At 47.2% G+C, this 14,665-nt stretch overlaps 2 protein-coding genes across 2 annotated transcripts in view; one reads left to right on the forward strand and one right to left on the reverse strand.

Moving 5' to 3' along the window:
• PAK5 (p21 (RAC1) activated kinase 5) overlaps positions 1-14,665 on the forward strand; it is a 151,024-nt gene that overhangs the window by 4,873 nt on the left and 131,486 nt on the right. The window lies entirely within an intron of this gene.
• Positions 871-14,073, reverse strand: LOC102070362 (D-beta-hydroxybutyrate dehydrogenase, mitochondrial). Its single transcript, XM_074536603.1, has 4 exons — positions 13,661-14,073; positions 7,215-7,367; positions 4,379-4,509; positions 871-1,882 (listed from the first exon to the last, which is right to left on the reverse strand). Exons 1-4 carry the CDS (start codon positions 13,992-13,994, stop codon positions 1,535-1,537), a joined length of 966 nt encoding a protein of 321 aa, XP_074392704.1. The 5' UTR covers positions 13,995-14,073; the 3' UTR covers positions 871-1,534.

Here is a 14,665-nt window from a genome sequence, read left to right on the forward strand (position 1 = left end):
AACAGTTGGGAGCCCAGGCTTGTCCTCTTGCCAATGCCAGCTCCAGGGATGGGTTCAGCATTTGGAAAGAGAAATAGAATAGATTGTTCCACAATCTCTGACAGGTGCAGTGGCTGTTCCACTGCTGAGTGTACCAGGAGAGAGCCTGGAATTGTCACTCAGTTTTCTGATTCACACTGCCCAAATTACCAACCAGGAGAGAGCATAAACTTTCTCAGCAATTAATTAAATATGTTAGGAAAGATTTCCCAGGTACAGGGTGAAATTTGTGCCTCAGATGAGAAAGTTAACTGTGTCAACTTAGAGCTTAGATTTGATAAGAGAGACCTGGCATGGGGAAAGCTAATGCTCAGTTAATGCTGCTGCCCTGGATAGATCACTGCCACCACAGTTTATCCCAGCTCTTCTGGGTTCTTTTGGTCCCAGAGTTCTTGCATTTTGTGCCATACCATAACCAAGTCAAATTTAGAGCTGTATGTGTAAACCAGCAATCTTTGTCATGACAATCAGTACAAGAGTGTAAATGGAGCCACTGTGATCAATTACTCTCACAGACAATGTTACTAATGCTTCCCTCTCCTGTTAGCAGGTATTCTTGTCTTCAGACCTTATTCCTTGCACTAGCAGCCAAACCCGAGTCTGTTCTTTCTGAGCTCCAAGCACACTGATATGGCTCCTTGGTGTTCAGCTCTCTCACTACACTTCAGGTCAACACATTGATTAACCCAGACATTAAAGGATAGAGATTATTTAGGATTAAATACTCGTTTATAAATGGAATATGTAACTTGTTTTCTGAAGTCTGTGATGTGTCTGCTTTGTAAGATTTATCCAGAACACCTGAAAAAGGATTGAACTGTAGTTAGCCAGGACAGTGTTTTCATATTACAACTTTATTGTTCATAGAATCACAGAATGGTTTGGGTTGGAAGGGATCTTAGAGGTCATAAAATTCCAGCCCCCCTATTGTGGGCAGGAACACCTTTCACTAAACCAGACTGCTCAGAGCTTCAAGACTTCCTAACTTGCTACAGCCATTTAACTCCATTCAAAGTATTTGAGGTCCAGTGCTCATTTCTATGACTTTTCCATTAACCTCTTCCTATCACCCTGAATATATGGCTACTCAGGTTACTACAAGCAAGGGCTTTTGCTCTCTGCTGTAATGACTTCAGGTGTACAGCTGCGCTGTGGATGCACTCCATTTTGTCTGCATCATGGCTGTAACACAATAACCTGCTATTGCTTTAGAAAATGATGCATTAAATTTTCCAGGCAATAACTAAAGTGGCTTATGTGGATGGGATTTTTCCACAGGGAAGAGATAAAGTTACTTAAACAAATGCTTTAATTTTACACAGGTCCTGTATGTTTTTCTGTAGCAGTCAGTGACAGTTCTGACTAGGGAGACTCCCCAGAGTTTGTACTGGTTAATCGGAGTCACTGTACTGACACACGGGAGCATTCAGTCCAGCTCTGCCTTTCACATTTGATAAACTGCCTCACCTGAGTCAGGGAGCAGCACCACTGCAGGCTATGCAAGCTTTACCTTGCTCAGAGCATAAGACAGAACAGAATCCATCACAGCAGTCGGGAACAAAGCACACACCAACACCAGGGCCTTCTCCTTCAGCTTCGCCACCATGTACCGTGCCTTGGGCGCAGGAGATGTTAGAGCATCCACCATGGCGTCGACCACCTCATTGCCATTAGTGCTTCCCTCACTAAGGATGCTGTTGAAAAAGTTAGCCCGCTCTTGAACGTACTCCTTGTTGTAAACAGCCTTTTCCTCTTCGCTCAGCTCACTCCAGATCTCTTCGGCACTGAGCGGTGGCTGAATTTTTGTAGAGCGTGCATAATTTCCTGGCTGGATAATAGAGACCTGAGAGCGAGATGTAAAACTTACCAAGGTGCAATCAGTCACTGTGAATTCAATTAAATACTATAGTCAGTAACACAGACCAAAAGCTCTCCATAGACAGCCAGAAAATGCTGCTTTGTTGAAATTTTAACCCTGGAAACTTGACTGAAATCAAATGTATTCCTGTAAAATATTTAAGATTGCAGAGGTGCTTTATTCTGACTTCCTCATTTTGCTCTGATGTTAATTTTTTGTTTTGACTACTCAGCACACTCTCACAGAATGCAATAGAGCATCTTTGATTGCTGTACAATGCTTAACTGTATAAATGTTTTGACAATACTGAGACAAAGCATTTCAGTGTGACTTTGATGTCTCCAAAGTGGAATACTTTGGATTTTTCACTCAGTGGAGAACCTTGCCATTGATGATTTTTGACCCAATTTGGGACAAAAGGAGGTATCAAAGAAAATTATCAGGTGCTGGGGAAAGAAGTGCTGTTTTCCCCAAGAAGGTGTAATTAAAAGTAAACTAGGTAATGTCAGCAAAGAGCAAGGGAACAAAAGGTCCTGCTCTGCCTCTCGCTGAAGCCATGAGATTTCTGTAGATTTGTGCACATAGATTTAAATGAAAAGCACACAAGTCCTTTGCTCCTCCAGATTTTCTTTGTGTATTGCTGCTGTTCTGCTCCTTCTGAGTATTCCAGGGAGTTTTGGAGCGGGCTGAGCACTCACAGCACACATGCCGTTCTCAGTTAGCAGCAGCCTTGTTCAAACTATTTGTAGATATGCAACATTAAAAGCTCCGTGGCATTTGACTGACCTGATTTCTAAAGGCTGCAACACAAGGTGGGGAAAACCCATGCTGAGCTGTGTCAGAGACTTGGAGATCTGACAGGCATTCTCTGGGAAGTCTGTGGTGATGTAAAACCCTGATGTCTCCACTCAGCCACCAGCCCAGCTGTATCAGCCCCTGCCCACTGGCCTGCAGGTGATGGATTCCCTGCTCTCAGGAGGACTGGGCTGCAGGTCCTGTGCACAGGGAGGAGGAAGGGATGCAGACAAACCCCAGCAGAGGCACGGTGTGCACAGCTGGAACAGCTTGGTGCTGCCTCAAGCACGTTTGTAACACAGCATCCTCAGGAGCCCTCCCTTCTGGTGCTGTTTAGAAGTGTGCTTGGTATCAGCTAAATAGTCAACTTCCCACATTTATTGTTAACAAAGGGGGTTTGGAAGCTTCCTTTTTTGGAGTTGGCTTGGAGGGAAGGAGAGATAGCTTGGTTTTTGCCCTTTCCACACTTTCTGTGGCCTTTCTACTGGCAGGCATCCACTTTGTTTCCTGTAGGCTGTCAGCTTGCCTGGGCAGAGTTCAGTGGGACAGAGCCACAGCTCCATCTGCTCCTTGCACCTCTGTGCAGCTTTCTCCTGAAAGGACAGACAGGACAACAGAGCACAGCAAAAAGGGACTGTGTGTTTTGTAGGCTCTGCACAGGGCAGGTTCTCAGGCAAGTGCCAGCCAGCATCTTCCATTCAGTTAGAAACAGAAAAACACCTCTCAAAGATACTCCAGAAATGCTTGTCAGCCTGGCTCACTCACTTATGTGCTGGGACTACTGCAGAGGTGGAACAGGAAAAGTCCCAAAACAACCAGAGTAGCTAACCTGTTAAACTAAGCCCTTCCATGCATTTGAGATTATCCTCGGCTAATCAGCAGAAATCCTTATCATGCTGTGTGGTATTAGGATGTGTAAAGTCATTTGTATTTTACAGCCCTCATATTTATCTGACAGGGGTAGCTAATAGATGCATAGCTGTAATATTTTCCAACACAAAGCTTATGAACAATGCTGTAAGTCTGTGTACATAAACAGTACCCCAATGCAGACCTGGCAGGGAAGACTTTGAGTGTTTGAGAAAAGTGTTTCAGCGGTAGAGTGACTCCAAGCAAAAAGCCCAGTGAAGCTACTTAGGGATCTAAGCTTCAGGTTTGACTATTAGAGTTGCTTAGGGCACTAAGAGCACTCTTAGAGCCTCTTAGGTTAAGAGAATAAAACATAACTGCTCTGTACAATGCTGCCTCTTGCAGCATAGCTGTTCTCTCAAGAAGCAAGGAGTTGGTGTTGTAAGGGGAGAGAAGGAACCCCCCAGGCAAGTGACAAGTTCTGGCTGCACAGCACTCGGTGTCTGGCTCTTTGCAGCCACCCAGGGAACATCTGAGTTCCTCACTGCTGTGGGAGCTGGGCAGGCCTGTGTCAGGAACCTTCTCCACTGCAGAGATGTGGAAGTTTCAGTGCTGACACACAGACTGTTACCCAGCAGCTTCTCAGAACCAAAAACATCCCCCAGGACTGCTGTTCCCAGTGATTTCCAGCTGACTGATTAGCCACAGAGAAACCACCTCTTTCCAAAAGGAAGCTGCACTCATGAATGCAGTTCTGAGCTTTTATCTTTTTTACTTTGTTTCACATAACTCATTACATCACTTACCTGGTTTCCAGGTTCTTGTTACATCACTTACCTGGACACCAAACTTCTTCATTTCCAGTCTTAAAGCATCACAAAATTTTTCAATAGCTGCCTTGGTCATAGAATAAATGCCATTTCCCAGAGTAAAATAGGCAATGATGCTGGACATGAAAACAATACGTCCTGGAGAGAAAACAGTGCAAATAACAAAACTTCACTCTCAGTCTTCAGCATGGAATTGATTTGCCTCAGTCTCTCATGCTGAGAATGTGGTGTTTAGCAGGAGACTGTTTTCCTGCACACTGTGCCACAACTGGGCAGTGTCAGTGTGCAGTCCCAGCACAGACGGGCATTCAGCTCTGCTGAGCAGGAAACTTCTCACAAAAATCTTCCACCTAGTGACAGATGTTGGACTAGACAAGTGTAACACATTCCCAGTGTGCTGCTTATTCCTTCTGAGCCTGAGAGGGGATGGAAAAGATGGAAACAAAGCAGTGCTCTAAAGGCTGAAAAATAGTAATGAGACTGTGCTAGAAAGAAAAGGACTGCAGAGGAGAGGGGAGGTGATTTTCCCTGAGGTGCATTATATGGTTACTAATATCATTTTTTTCTGTGCTAATAATGTGTCTGCACTGAGGCCAGGTTCTGTTACTGTGCATATAAATTCCAGTGTACAGTGATAAGCTGTACAGTGATAAGCTTTACCAAGGAAATGTGATTTGCCAAATATGTGCAGGTTTACAATACCTCACAATGATTTCCCTGATCTGTGCTGCTTTCCCTCCTTTCTAACTCCTGCTGAGTGCAGGCATGCCATAAATAGCAGAGATTCCTCATGTGGGGCACTGGACTGTGGTTCATTTCCATTGTTTCCTTGTGAACTTCTGTCACACAGTCCTACGTGGGGTAAGGAATGGCTGGGTGTGGATACACAAACACCAGGGGTGAGAAAGGTGCTGTTGTCACTGACAGTGCAGAGAACACAGCTGCACCCCTGCTGCTGCCACAGATGCAGATCACAGCTGGGCCCCAGATCTCACCAAATGGAACAGGCCTGGGGGATATCAAAGGGTGTCACGGCAATGCAGTGAAACCTGTCATTCTGAATTAGGTTCCCTGCCTTCCTATACAGCATCCCAAATAAAGCTTATCTACAGTAAGAGGAATCTAACCACCAGCTTGCTGATCAAGATGCTCTATCAGCTGGCCTGGCCAGCTGGAAAAGATATGGGGAAATGTTGCCCCTCTCAGGGTAGAATGTTTAAGTCCTAGGCTGGAGGGCACGACCTCCCTTTACAGGTATGAGTACTTGTATGAGTAATTTTGAGTTGTTTCTTGGAATAGGTGCACATCCATGGCAGTAAGCAATGGGTGGGATGACCTCTGCCTCCTTTGTCCAGTAGCTGAGTGGATGGGGCTCACACCCAGGATGTGGGACACTTTGTTTAACTTCTCTTTGAAGTGCCTAAGGGAACTGAAACTCAGGTTCCCCAGGATTATGCTCCAATGTCTGTAGGTCAAGCTTTTCATGTGGAGAGGTCACTTGCTGCCCCCAAACACATAAGCTTTAGCTGTCCTGGCTGTTCCTGCAAGGAAGGCAACAGCAAATCCAGGATTCTTCCTAGAGTGCCTTGGCCTCCTCTCCTACATAGATGGTACTTGAGAATGGAGTGCAGGAGTTAACCATGGAAACACTGGCAGCCCTGGCAGATACAGAATGCTCCTTTGAGCCAAGGTGTGTGTGCAGCCCTCCAGACCCAAACCTTCTGAAGGCTTATGCATGTGCTTGATATTGCATGCACTGTTGGTCCCCTTTGCTTCAAAGTAACCTGTGCAGTTCACGGACTCAGAGAGTGCCTCTGGTGGATCAGCATCACAGAGTTCCAGCAGTAAGTAGGACATGACAGGGAAAAGAGATGTCTCCCTGTGTAATGGGCCACATAACACACTCACTGGGTACACACAATAGCACATTCTCCTACAAAAACACATCCAGCCTGCAGTATTTAAAGGTTTCTTTCTTCTTCTGTCAGAACATCATCTACCAAAGGCAGCCAAGCAGAAAGAAGCAGAATAGCCCAAAAAAGGGATGTTTTTATCTCACCAGCAGTTTGTGTAGCAGTGACACCTGGGGTTTCCAGGTGAAACCTGCCCCTTCCTGTGCTTGGTGCTGCACTCAGAGCACAAATCCTCACCCTAAAGAGCCAGAACAGACAAGGAAGAGGGGATCTTCCTCCCCAAACACAGATGGAGACAGGGAGGGGACAAATGCAAAGCACCCAAGGCATGTTGCCATGCTGCAGAGGGCTATTAAACATTTCCTTCTCCGAAAGAAGGATAAAGCCCACATGTAGGGAGGTTCATGCAAATACATTTATCCCACATGCACCTCTACATACTTGAAGTTTCCTGCCCAAGGTCACAGAGGCTCCGCAGAGCTGGAACTGGAAGCTGGGTGTCTCTAGTTCACCTCTGTAGGGTCATTCCTCCTCTCCTAATTGCCAAACAATAAAATTGTAAAGCCTAAATAATAAAATTAGGCAGCTTATGTAACTTTGTGTTTTCTGATGGCCAGTGTTTAAAAAGCCTTGCCTGGGCTTAATGATCTATGGTAAACATTCTTCCTCTTTTTTGAGTCAAACACTGAGAGAAATCCTGATTTATAAATACTTTTTTTCCTATGCACTGCAAAGACAAAATCTTTAAAGATCTTTTTTCCCTTTATGGCTTTACCCTCTTTTCAGGATCAAGTTGCTCTTTCAGGCCACACAGAAGGAGGCTGTCATTTCAGTTCAATGAAAGACAATTAAAGTCTCTTTTATAGATGTTACATTACCCTGATTATAGTAAGCTAATTATTCTACAACTCTACAGTGGATTAGCATTACCCTTGTATTTCCTTAGAAGGGGAAGAAATGCCAGGGTTGTCCTGATGCTCCCAAGGAGATTCACATCTGCAAATTTTTCATATGTCTCCATAGGCAGCCAGCCTGTCTCACCAAATGTTGATATTCCTGCATTGTTGACAAGGCCCCAGAAACCTGTGGAAGAGAAATGACTCAGCAAACACCTTTAACTGCAAAGCAGCCTGTTAGATAACAAAGCATCACCACTGATTCAGAGCCTTGAGAGGAACTGTATGGTTGTGTAACATCTTTGTCTTTTCCACTTCAAAGGGCAGGCATGGTTTGTTTAGTGAAGGAATGCCACTGTGCCCATCATCTGGGCTAAATGGAATCACAGAATAGTTTGGGTTGGAAAAGCCCTTAAAGACCATCCAGTTCTACCCCTCTCCCATGGTCAGGGACACCTTTCCTATAAGTCTCAGTGATATTTAATAATTGCTCCCTCTACAGTTGTCTTAAGATATTTATGATTAACATGATCTGGGAGACTACATCTTACTGCCAATGTGGTGTACCATGATATTTTAATTACTTTAATCCCACTGTGTGCTATGAGCAGCTTTGTGAAAATTATATTAAGCAGTCTAAAGGCTAAGGGATACTATTTTCAAAGTGCCTGACTAATTTAAGAGCCCAAGTCTTGCATCTTCTTCCAAGATTTGAGCTCTCATTTCTTCTGAAATCAGCCACAATCAGGTACATGGCTGCAACACTGGGTAAAGCAATCAAGCAGGGTCAGTGGCAGGGTCAGTATATTTAAAATTTTGTAGTTTTGAACGACATTTTTGCCCATGTAATGACAGGTTTTGGTGCTAAGGAGAGAGATGTCAGTGCTAACAAGCAGAAAGGTACTGGCAGTGAGGCTTGTTGTGCTCGAGCTCGGTGACAGGGAGCTGGAGCCCTTCAGCCCAAAGGCACAGCAGCACTGACAGTGCTGACAGTGCTCACATGGAATGCAGTGCTGGGGCAGGGAGCACTCCCAGCACTGACAGTGCTCACATGGAATGCAGTGCTGCAGCAGGGAGCACTCCCAGCACTGACAGTGCTCACATGGAATGCAGTGCTGGGGCAGGGAGCACTCCCAGCGCTAACAGTGCTCACATGGAATGCAGTGCTGCAGCAGGGAGCACTCCCAGCTCTAACAGTGCTCACATGGAATGCAGTGCTGCAGCAGGGAGCACTCCCAGCTCTAACAGTGCTCACATGGAATGCAGTGCTGCAGCAGGGAGCACCCCCAGCGCTAACAGTGCTCACATGGAATGCAGTGCTGCAGCAGGGAGCACTGGCAGGAGCAGCTCACTTCCTGCCCCAGTGCTGCTGGAGCCATGCTGGCTGGTGCCTGCCTGCACAGCCCCCAGCTGTGGATGGCCAGCAGAGCAGGAGTGACACAGTGCTTCTGGAAACACCTCTGTTCCTGTCCTCAGCCCTCACTGACAGCATCTCCAGGGTGACCAGGGCAGCCTGCCTGGCACTGGAACAGCTGCAATCACAGCTTCTTCTGCCAGCCTTGACAATTTTGCTCATGCATTTCTTTTAAGGAATCCTTGTAGGTGTCCAGGGCAAATAATTGTTATGTCATGCCTCCTACAGGACGTCCAAGCCTGGGTTTCTGGGGAGGCAGAGCAGGTTTTAGCACCTCTCTTCCTCTGGACACATGACTTTGGGGCAGGGGTGATGCTGACCCAGCTGCAGCCTCCTGTACCTGTGGCAGCAGAGTTATTCTCAGGGGAAGTATGATCACTTTAGTCGAGGCACTGCAGAAACCTTTGGGCTGAATCCCTTTCTTTCTGATCTCCTCTGACAATACTACTGCAATAATTTCACAGTATCTTGAAATACCCATTTCTCATGGGTCCTTCCAGAGCCCCACCAAGAAGTGCCAGTATCAGATTTCATTCAGAACAGTAGCTAGAGATGAAACAGAAAATTTTTTAAATTAGTTTGTAAAGCAGACCTCTGTAAACTTTTCTAACATATATATATATATACTACTTGTATTACCTAATGAAATTGGTCTTTAAGCAGAGAAAGAAACTGATTTCTTTTAGTTAATGTCTCATTTGCAGGGTAAAACACTCAAAATTAGGAATTTAGCACCCAGAACTTGATAACTCTATCCTCTAAGGAGCATCAATCACAATTCAGCAGCCTGTCAGCCAGCGATCCTGGACCCCTGTTACAACTTTAGTTGCAGACAGACTGCTGCCCCAGTAATGCAGCAGCTTCCTCTGGACTCACTTCTTTTCCATGGCCTCAAGTGTTAGCAGACAGAGGAGAGGAAATGAGCTTGAAAACTGGCCATGGAATTGGGCATCCTAGGCCTCCTTCTTCCTCCTGCCACTGCCTCCTTTTCTGTGTCTTTCCATCGTTCTCTGGCTTTATTTCTCCATCTCAAAATGGAACCCAGCCCCATGGGACTTATCTCCCCATAAAATGCTTCCAGATCAATGGCTTAGAGAGCCCTCTGCAGAAGCTAATTATCAATTATATTTTTGTACTTGCACATGATCTGCTCTGCAGATGGGCTGAGTGACTGCACACCCCATCTGTTTCTGCTCAAAGCTGGAGGTTTCTGTACTCAGGGTTATTTTTATATAACCTAACTCCAACACAACCCAAACTAAAGCCCAACATCACTGCAAAAGCTGCTTCCTGATATTTTCAGCTTTACCTTTTCTAATTAAAGTAATTTTGCTTCTGCCACTGCACCCTGTGCAGCACAGCAAGAACACTTGTTCCACATACCCCTGATTTCATCAGGCCTTCAGAAATACAGCCATTAATCTTTAGACAATTGATTTTCTTCCACTTTCTCTAAACTGTGAAATTCAGAATTTAGCTTGCAAGGTTTAAGTTTTCTCTCCAGCTATTTGCCTCATGTGCTTCAAAGCCTCTGGGTGGCTGCTGGTGAGGCCAGCCTGTGTATTTCTGGGAGCTCACAAAGTAATGGCTCCTTCCTTCTGTGTAGTGGCCAAATCAAAAGCCATGGGGAGAAAAAATGGCCTGACTTAAACTAAAACACAGAAAGACACTTTTGACCTGGTCAGCTCAAAACATAACTTGCCCTCAAGCAAAACATATTGTTTCTTAGAATATTTTGGCATTCCCAAATGGGAAATGCTCTGATATTTTCCAGAATGTTTCCTGCCACTTTGTATAGTTGAATCAATTTACAAAATTCTACCCCAGCAGCAAACAGTTCATTATTCCCTCATGCTATTTTCTAAGAATATTTCCTGCTTTCTGAGAAACAACCTGCCCAGCTCTGTATTCAGAGTACTTGAATGTGCTTTGGTCTTTCTTTCCTGAAATGTTTGTGGTGAAAACTAATGCTATAAGTGTGCATTCAAAACATATTGTAAATCTGCTTAGCCAAATGCAGCTCGGGTAGCCCAAAAATCGAGATGGAAATCCCGAAGGACAAGGCACAAGAACTAAACAGCTGAAGGAGAGCGATGCTGCATTTCCTCAGTGTCCCTGCAGAGCCACATTTGGAAAAAGCAGGTGATGTTTGGTGTGTCAGACTGTCAAAACAGAGCTCAGTCCAAACACAGCTCATGAAGAGAGGTGTTAGACTGTGCTACAGCAGGCAGGGAAAAAATAAACTGGGAAGCAGGACTGGGTGTCACAGAGATTGTCACTGATCTCTGTGTTGGGAACATGGATCCTGACAACAAAGATTAAAACATACAGCCATAGAGCTAAGAATCACATCAGGAAACTGAACTTTAGTCAAGCTTTCGGAGAACAGTAGCTCTCACATAAGCTCTCCAGTAATTTCTGCTTCACAACATGGTGACCAAAAGGGACATATCCGAAATCCTTATTTAGGCCCAAAAGACATCTGATTTTTTTCCCAGAAACTCTTAAAATCCTCTTCCTATTTAAGTTAGTGCAGCTGCAGGTTTGCAAAACATTTTGAAAATCAGGTTGTTTCTGTGTTGGTGCCAACACTCAGATAATACCTGAATTCTACCACACTCCATCAATTCCAACAGGTATTCTTGGGATCACTGATCTTTGGAGTTTCTCCTCTAAGCCTGAGCCCAAATGAAAATGACAGGCTCTCTCCTGATAGATTCAGACCAATACTAAAGGAAACTAAGCAGTGCAGGGTGCTAGCAGGCCAGATGAGATTCCTGAGTTATATTTACATCCATTCATGAGTCACCATCCTTTGCTTGGAATATTATGCTGAAATTCTCTTCACTGTAAGGATAATCTATTTCTATAGGAAGTCTGGGCTAAAATATTGTACCATGTGTGAATTCCATGAATACAAAATCATAATTATGTGTAAGAGAGTACTTAATAACCTCTGAGTAGGAAGTGGGACTAAAACTAATATCCCTCTGTTCCAGCTAGCTAATGTTACCCACTCTTAGCAGGCAAGAAAAGGAAGACACATTCTGATTTGAAACAGAAGAAAATCAGAAAAATTCTGAGGCTTGCTGTAGAGCCTAATAGAATTGCAAATCACCATGCTGTGAAGTCCTGGTCTATTTCTCATTGGCTTTGGATTTGTACTTTTGTATAACAGAGGGAGAGAAGGTAATGAGGAGCTTCGGCTAGTTATGGTTACAGCATATAGGAGGTGTAGGGAGAACTGTATTTTATTCCTCATACTCTGATTTTCTTCTGATATTCTACACATTTTTGTGTACATTTCAGAATGAATAGTCTACTTATATTAGAAAGTCTTTTAGTCTTTTGTAAGTCTACTTATCCTGGGCCCAGGAAAAAGGCAGATTAAGGTGATTTAAAAGAAAGCATATCTGCCAAAAAGCCCTACTTGTTTGAGATGCATAGTCCGTGGAAAGGATGATACTGTAATCATAAAGAATCTATGAAATTATTTATTCTTTGCTGCCTTTGCAGAATACCCTCAAAATCCTGCAGCAGCAGAGCTGCCCAGCCATGAAAAAGGTTTTGTAAAATGTGGGTGCTTGCCCAGCCCTTTGTGGCTGGTGTGAGGGCCCGAGTGCCAGCCCAGGAACAGCGCTGTGCCCACGCTGTGAGCCTGGTGCATCCCTCACCAGCCGTGCTGAGAGTGTGCAGGGGCCTGAACTGCTCTGGGGGCACACGCACAGTGTGTGAGCATGGGTCAGTGCTGAGCCTGCACTCCAGGGTGTGCAGGGGCCTGAACTGCTCTGGGGGCACACGCACAGTGTGTGAGCATGGGTCAGTGCTGAGCCTGCACTCCAGGGTGTGCACGGGCCTGGAACTGCTCTGGGGGCACACGCACAGTGTGTGAGCACTGAGCCTGCACTCCAGGGTCTATATGGCAGTCCCAGCACAACCACTGCAGGACTGTATAAACTGTCGGAATTGCAGGATAAATTATGTGAAACCCAGAGTTCCAAGTGACCTGGTGCCCAGGGAGCCTTTAAGGGCTTTTGGGAAACATTTGTGTTTATCTGCAGGTTAAGGAAAGGCCTGAGAGGGGCAGGCTCTGCCTCTTAATAAGATAAGGTCAAGATCAACCATAAATACATGTGCTTAATGAGCAATGTCTAGGCTCTTTCTTCTTTCATATCTCATTCCATGCCCTTCCCAATGAGCTAATGAGCCAGGCAAGCAAAGGCTTTGCATTTCCTTATCTCTCTGCGTGCCCCATTCTCCACTTTTATTCCCTGTATGAGCAGGAAGTGTTTGTGATTTGGAGGGAATCTCACTTCTGAGCTTGAGGAAATCTGCTCTGCACTAAGTGTATCCCAGAATTACACTGGCTAATTCCCACCCTGCAGTCCCACTGGGAAAGGAGGTAACTGTGGCCCCATCTCACCTGTGCTGTGTCACATGTGCTGGAGGGATTTAGGTTGTCTGCAATTATTCTGGAGCTAAGTCTATCCATTCCCCTGGGTGCACACTCCCTGCAGGCTGTATAATTGACACATTTCCCTTGCAGTAACCTCTCCAGGGACTAGCTTGACAAACCCCAAGTGGTTCCAAGAAGCAGCTGCTATAGTATGGCACGGCAGCTGCCCTCGCTGCATTTCTTGTATGTATTTCCTCTTTGACAAGTCATGTTCAGAAACGCATCAGTCCCATGGCTCGGATGCCTGCACAGCTGTTCTGCGCTCTCTGCCGCTCGTGCTTTCGGGTACCCGCAGAGGGGCTCGGGCACGCCCCACTCGGGGAGTTCCTGTCCCGCTGGAAAGGTGAAGCTCCCCGAACAGCGCACCCGCTTTACAGTGCCGGCACCTTCGGAGAGGCCCCGCTCCGTGTGCGCACCGTAGGGTTTTGGATAAAATCCCGCCGTCCTCACCAATAGCGGTGGGTGCCCGCAGCCCATGAGCGGCGGCGCTCGCTACCCTCGCTGGGCTGTGCAGCCCAGCCGGCCCTCTCGGGCACCTCCCGCCCGCAGCCCCGGGCGAACCGAGGCGCCGGTGCCCGAGGAGCGGCTCCCCGCCCGCGGCCGGGCTCACCTCGCTCGGGCAGGTGGCTGAGCACCAGCTCCTTGGCGGCGCGCACGTCGCGGGCGCGGGTCACATCGAGCCGCAGGACGCGCAGCCGGCCCGCGCCGCCCGCCTCCCGCTGCAGCCGCCGCGCCCCGTCCCCGCCGGGGCACAGGCAGCCCGCGAACACGGTGAAGCCCAGGCGGTGCAGGCGCAGCGCCAGCAGATGCCCGAAGCCGCTGTCACAGCCCGTGATGAGCACGGCCCGCCCGGCCGGCTCCAGCCGCGCCGCCCCGCGCCGCCACAGCCGCGCTAGCGCCAGCGGCAGCAGGAGCAGGAGCAGGAGAGGGGCCGCTGCCCACATGCCGCCCGCGCCGCCACCGCCCCGTGTCCGGCAGCCAGGGAGGAAGGCAAAGCCGCGGGCAGCAGCGCCGCCCCGCCCGCATCCCCGCCCCGCCCCGCGCCCCGGCCCGCCCGGCCCCTCCGGGCTCCGCGCTGCGGAAACCCGGGCTCGGCAAGGCTCTCTGCCCACCGGGGCCTCCCCAGGTCTACATCCCGACAGAAAGCGCAGCCAGGGAGCTGCGCCGGCGAAAGGGAGCTGGGCTAGGCCGAGATCCAGCGGCATGGACAGTTCAGCTTCCCTGCTCAGCTGACTTTGCACCGTCCCGCCGCCGCACACTGGCCGCAGGGCACAAATGAGAGCGGCCATGAGTGTTTCTAGATCGGCCAGGTGGGGATTTCTAAAACAGCCGTATTATTATGTTATAGTTGCTGTATCTTACGTTATATATTACGTGCCACCGTTACATTGATGTGGGGTTTTTATGACTCAGGTCTATGGCTGTTGTTATCTCAGGGGTGCCTACATTAGCCCATGGTGAAGGAAAATGTCTGTTTCTTGTAGGCTAAAGTGACAGTTATACATGGCTGGAAAAAAAGATCCCCGAGAGCTACGATTACAGGACAAATGTGATTAGGCAGTGTTTTCTCTGCCCTTTCTTTTATCTGAGCAACTCTCCAGGCACCTATTGAAAG

Source organism: Zonotrichia albicollis, chromosome 3 (genome assembly GCF_047830755.1).
Source record: "Zonotrichia albicollis isolate bZonAlb1 chromosome 3, bZonAlb1.hap1, whole genome shotgun sequence".
Taxonomy (NCBI): Eukaryota; Metazoa; Chordata; class Aves; order Passeriformes; family Passerellidae; genus Zonotrichia; species Zonotrichia albicollis.

Coding starts and splice junctions, on each gene's coding strand:
- LOC102070362 (XM_074536603.1), bottom strand. CDS start 13,994: ATGTGGGCAGCGGCCCCTCTCCTGCTCCTGCTCCTGCTGCCGCTGGCG. Junction 7,368..13,660: donor CAGCCACCTGCCCGAGCGAG/GTGAGCCCGGCC, acceptor TCTCTTCCACAG/GTTTCTGGGGCCTTGTCAAC. Junction 4,510..7,214: donor CCTTCTAAGGAAATACAAGG/GTAATGCTAATC, acceptor TTTTCTCTCCAG/GACGTATTGTTTTCATGTCC.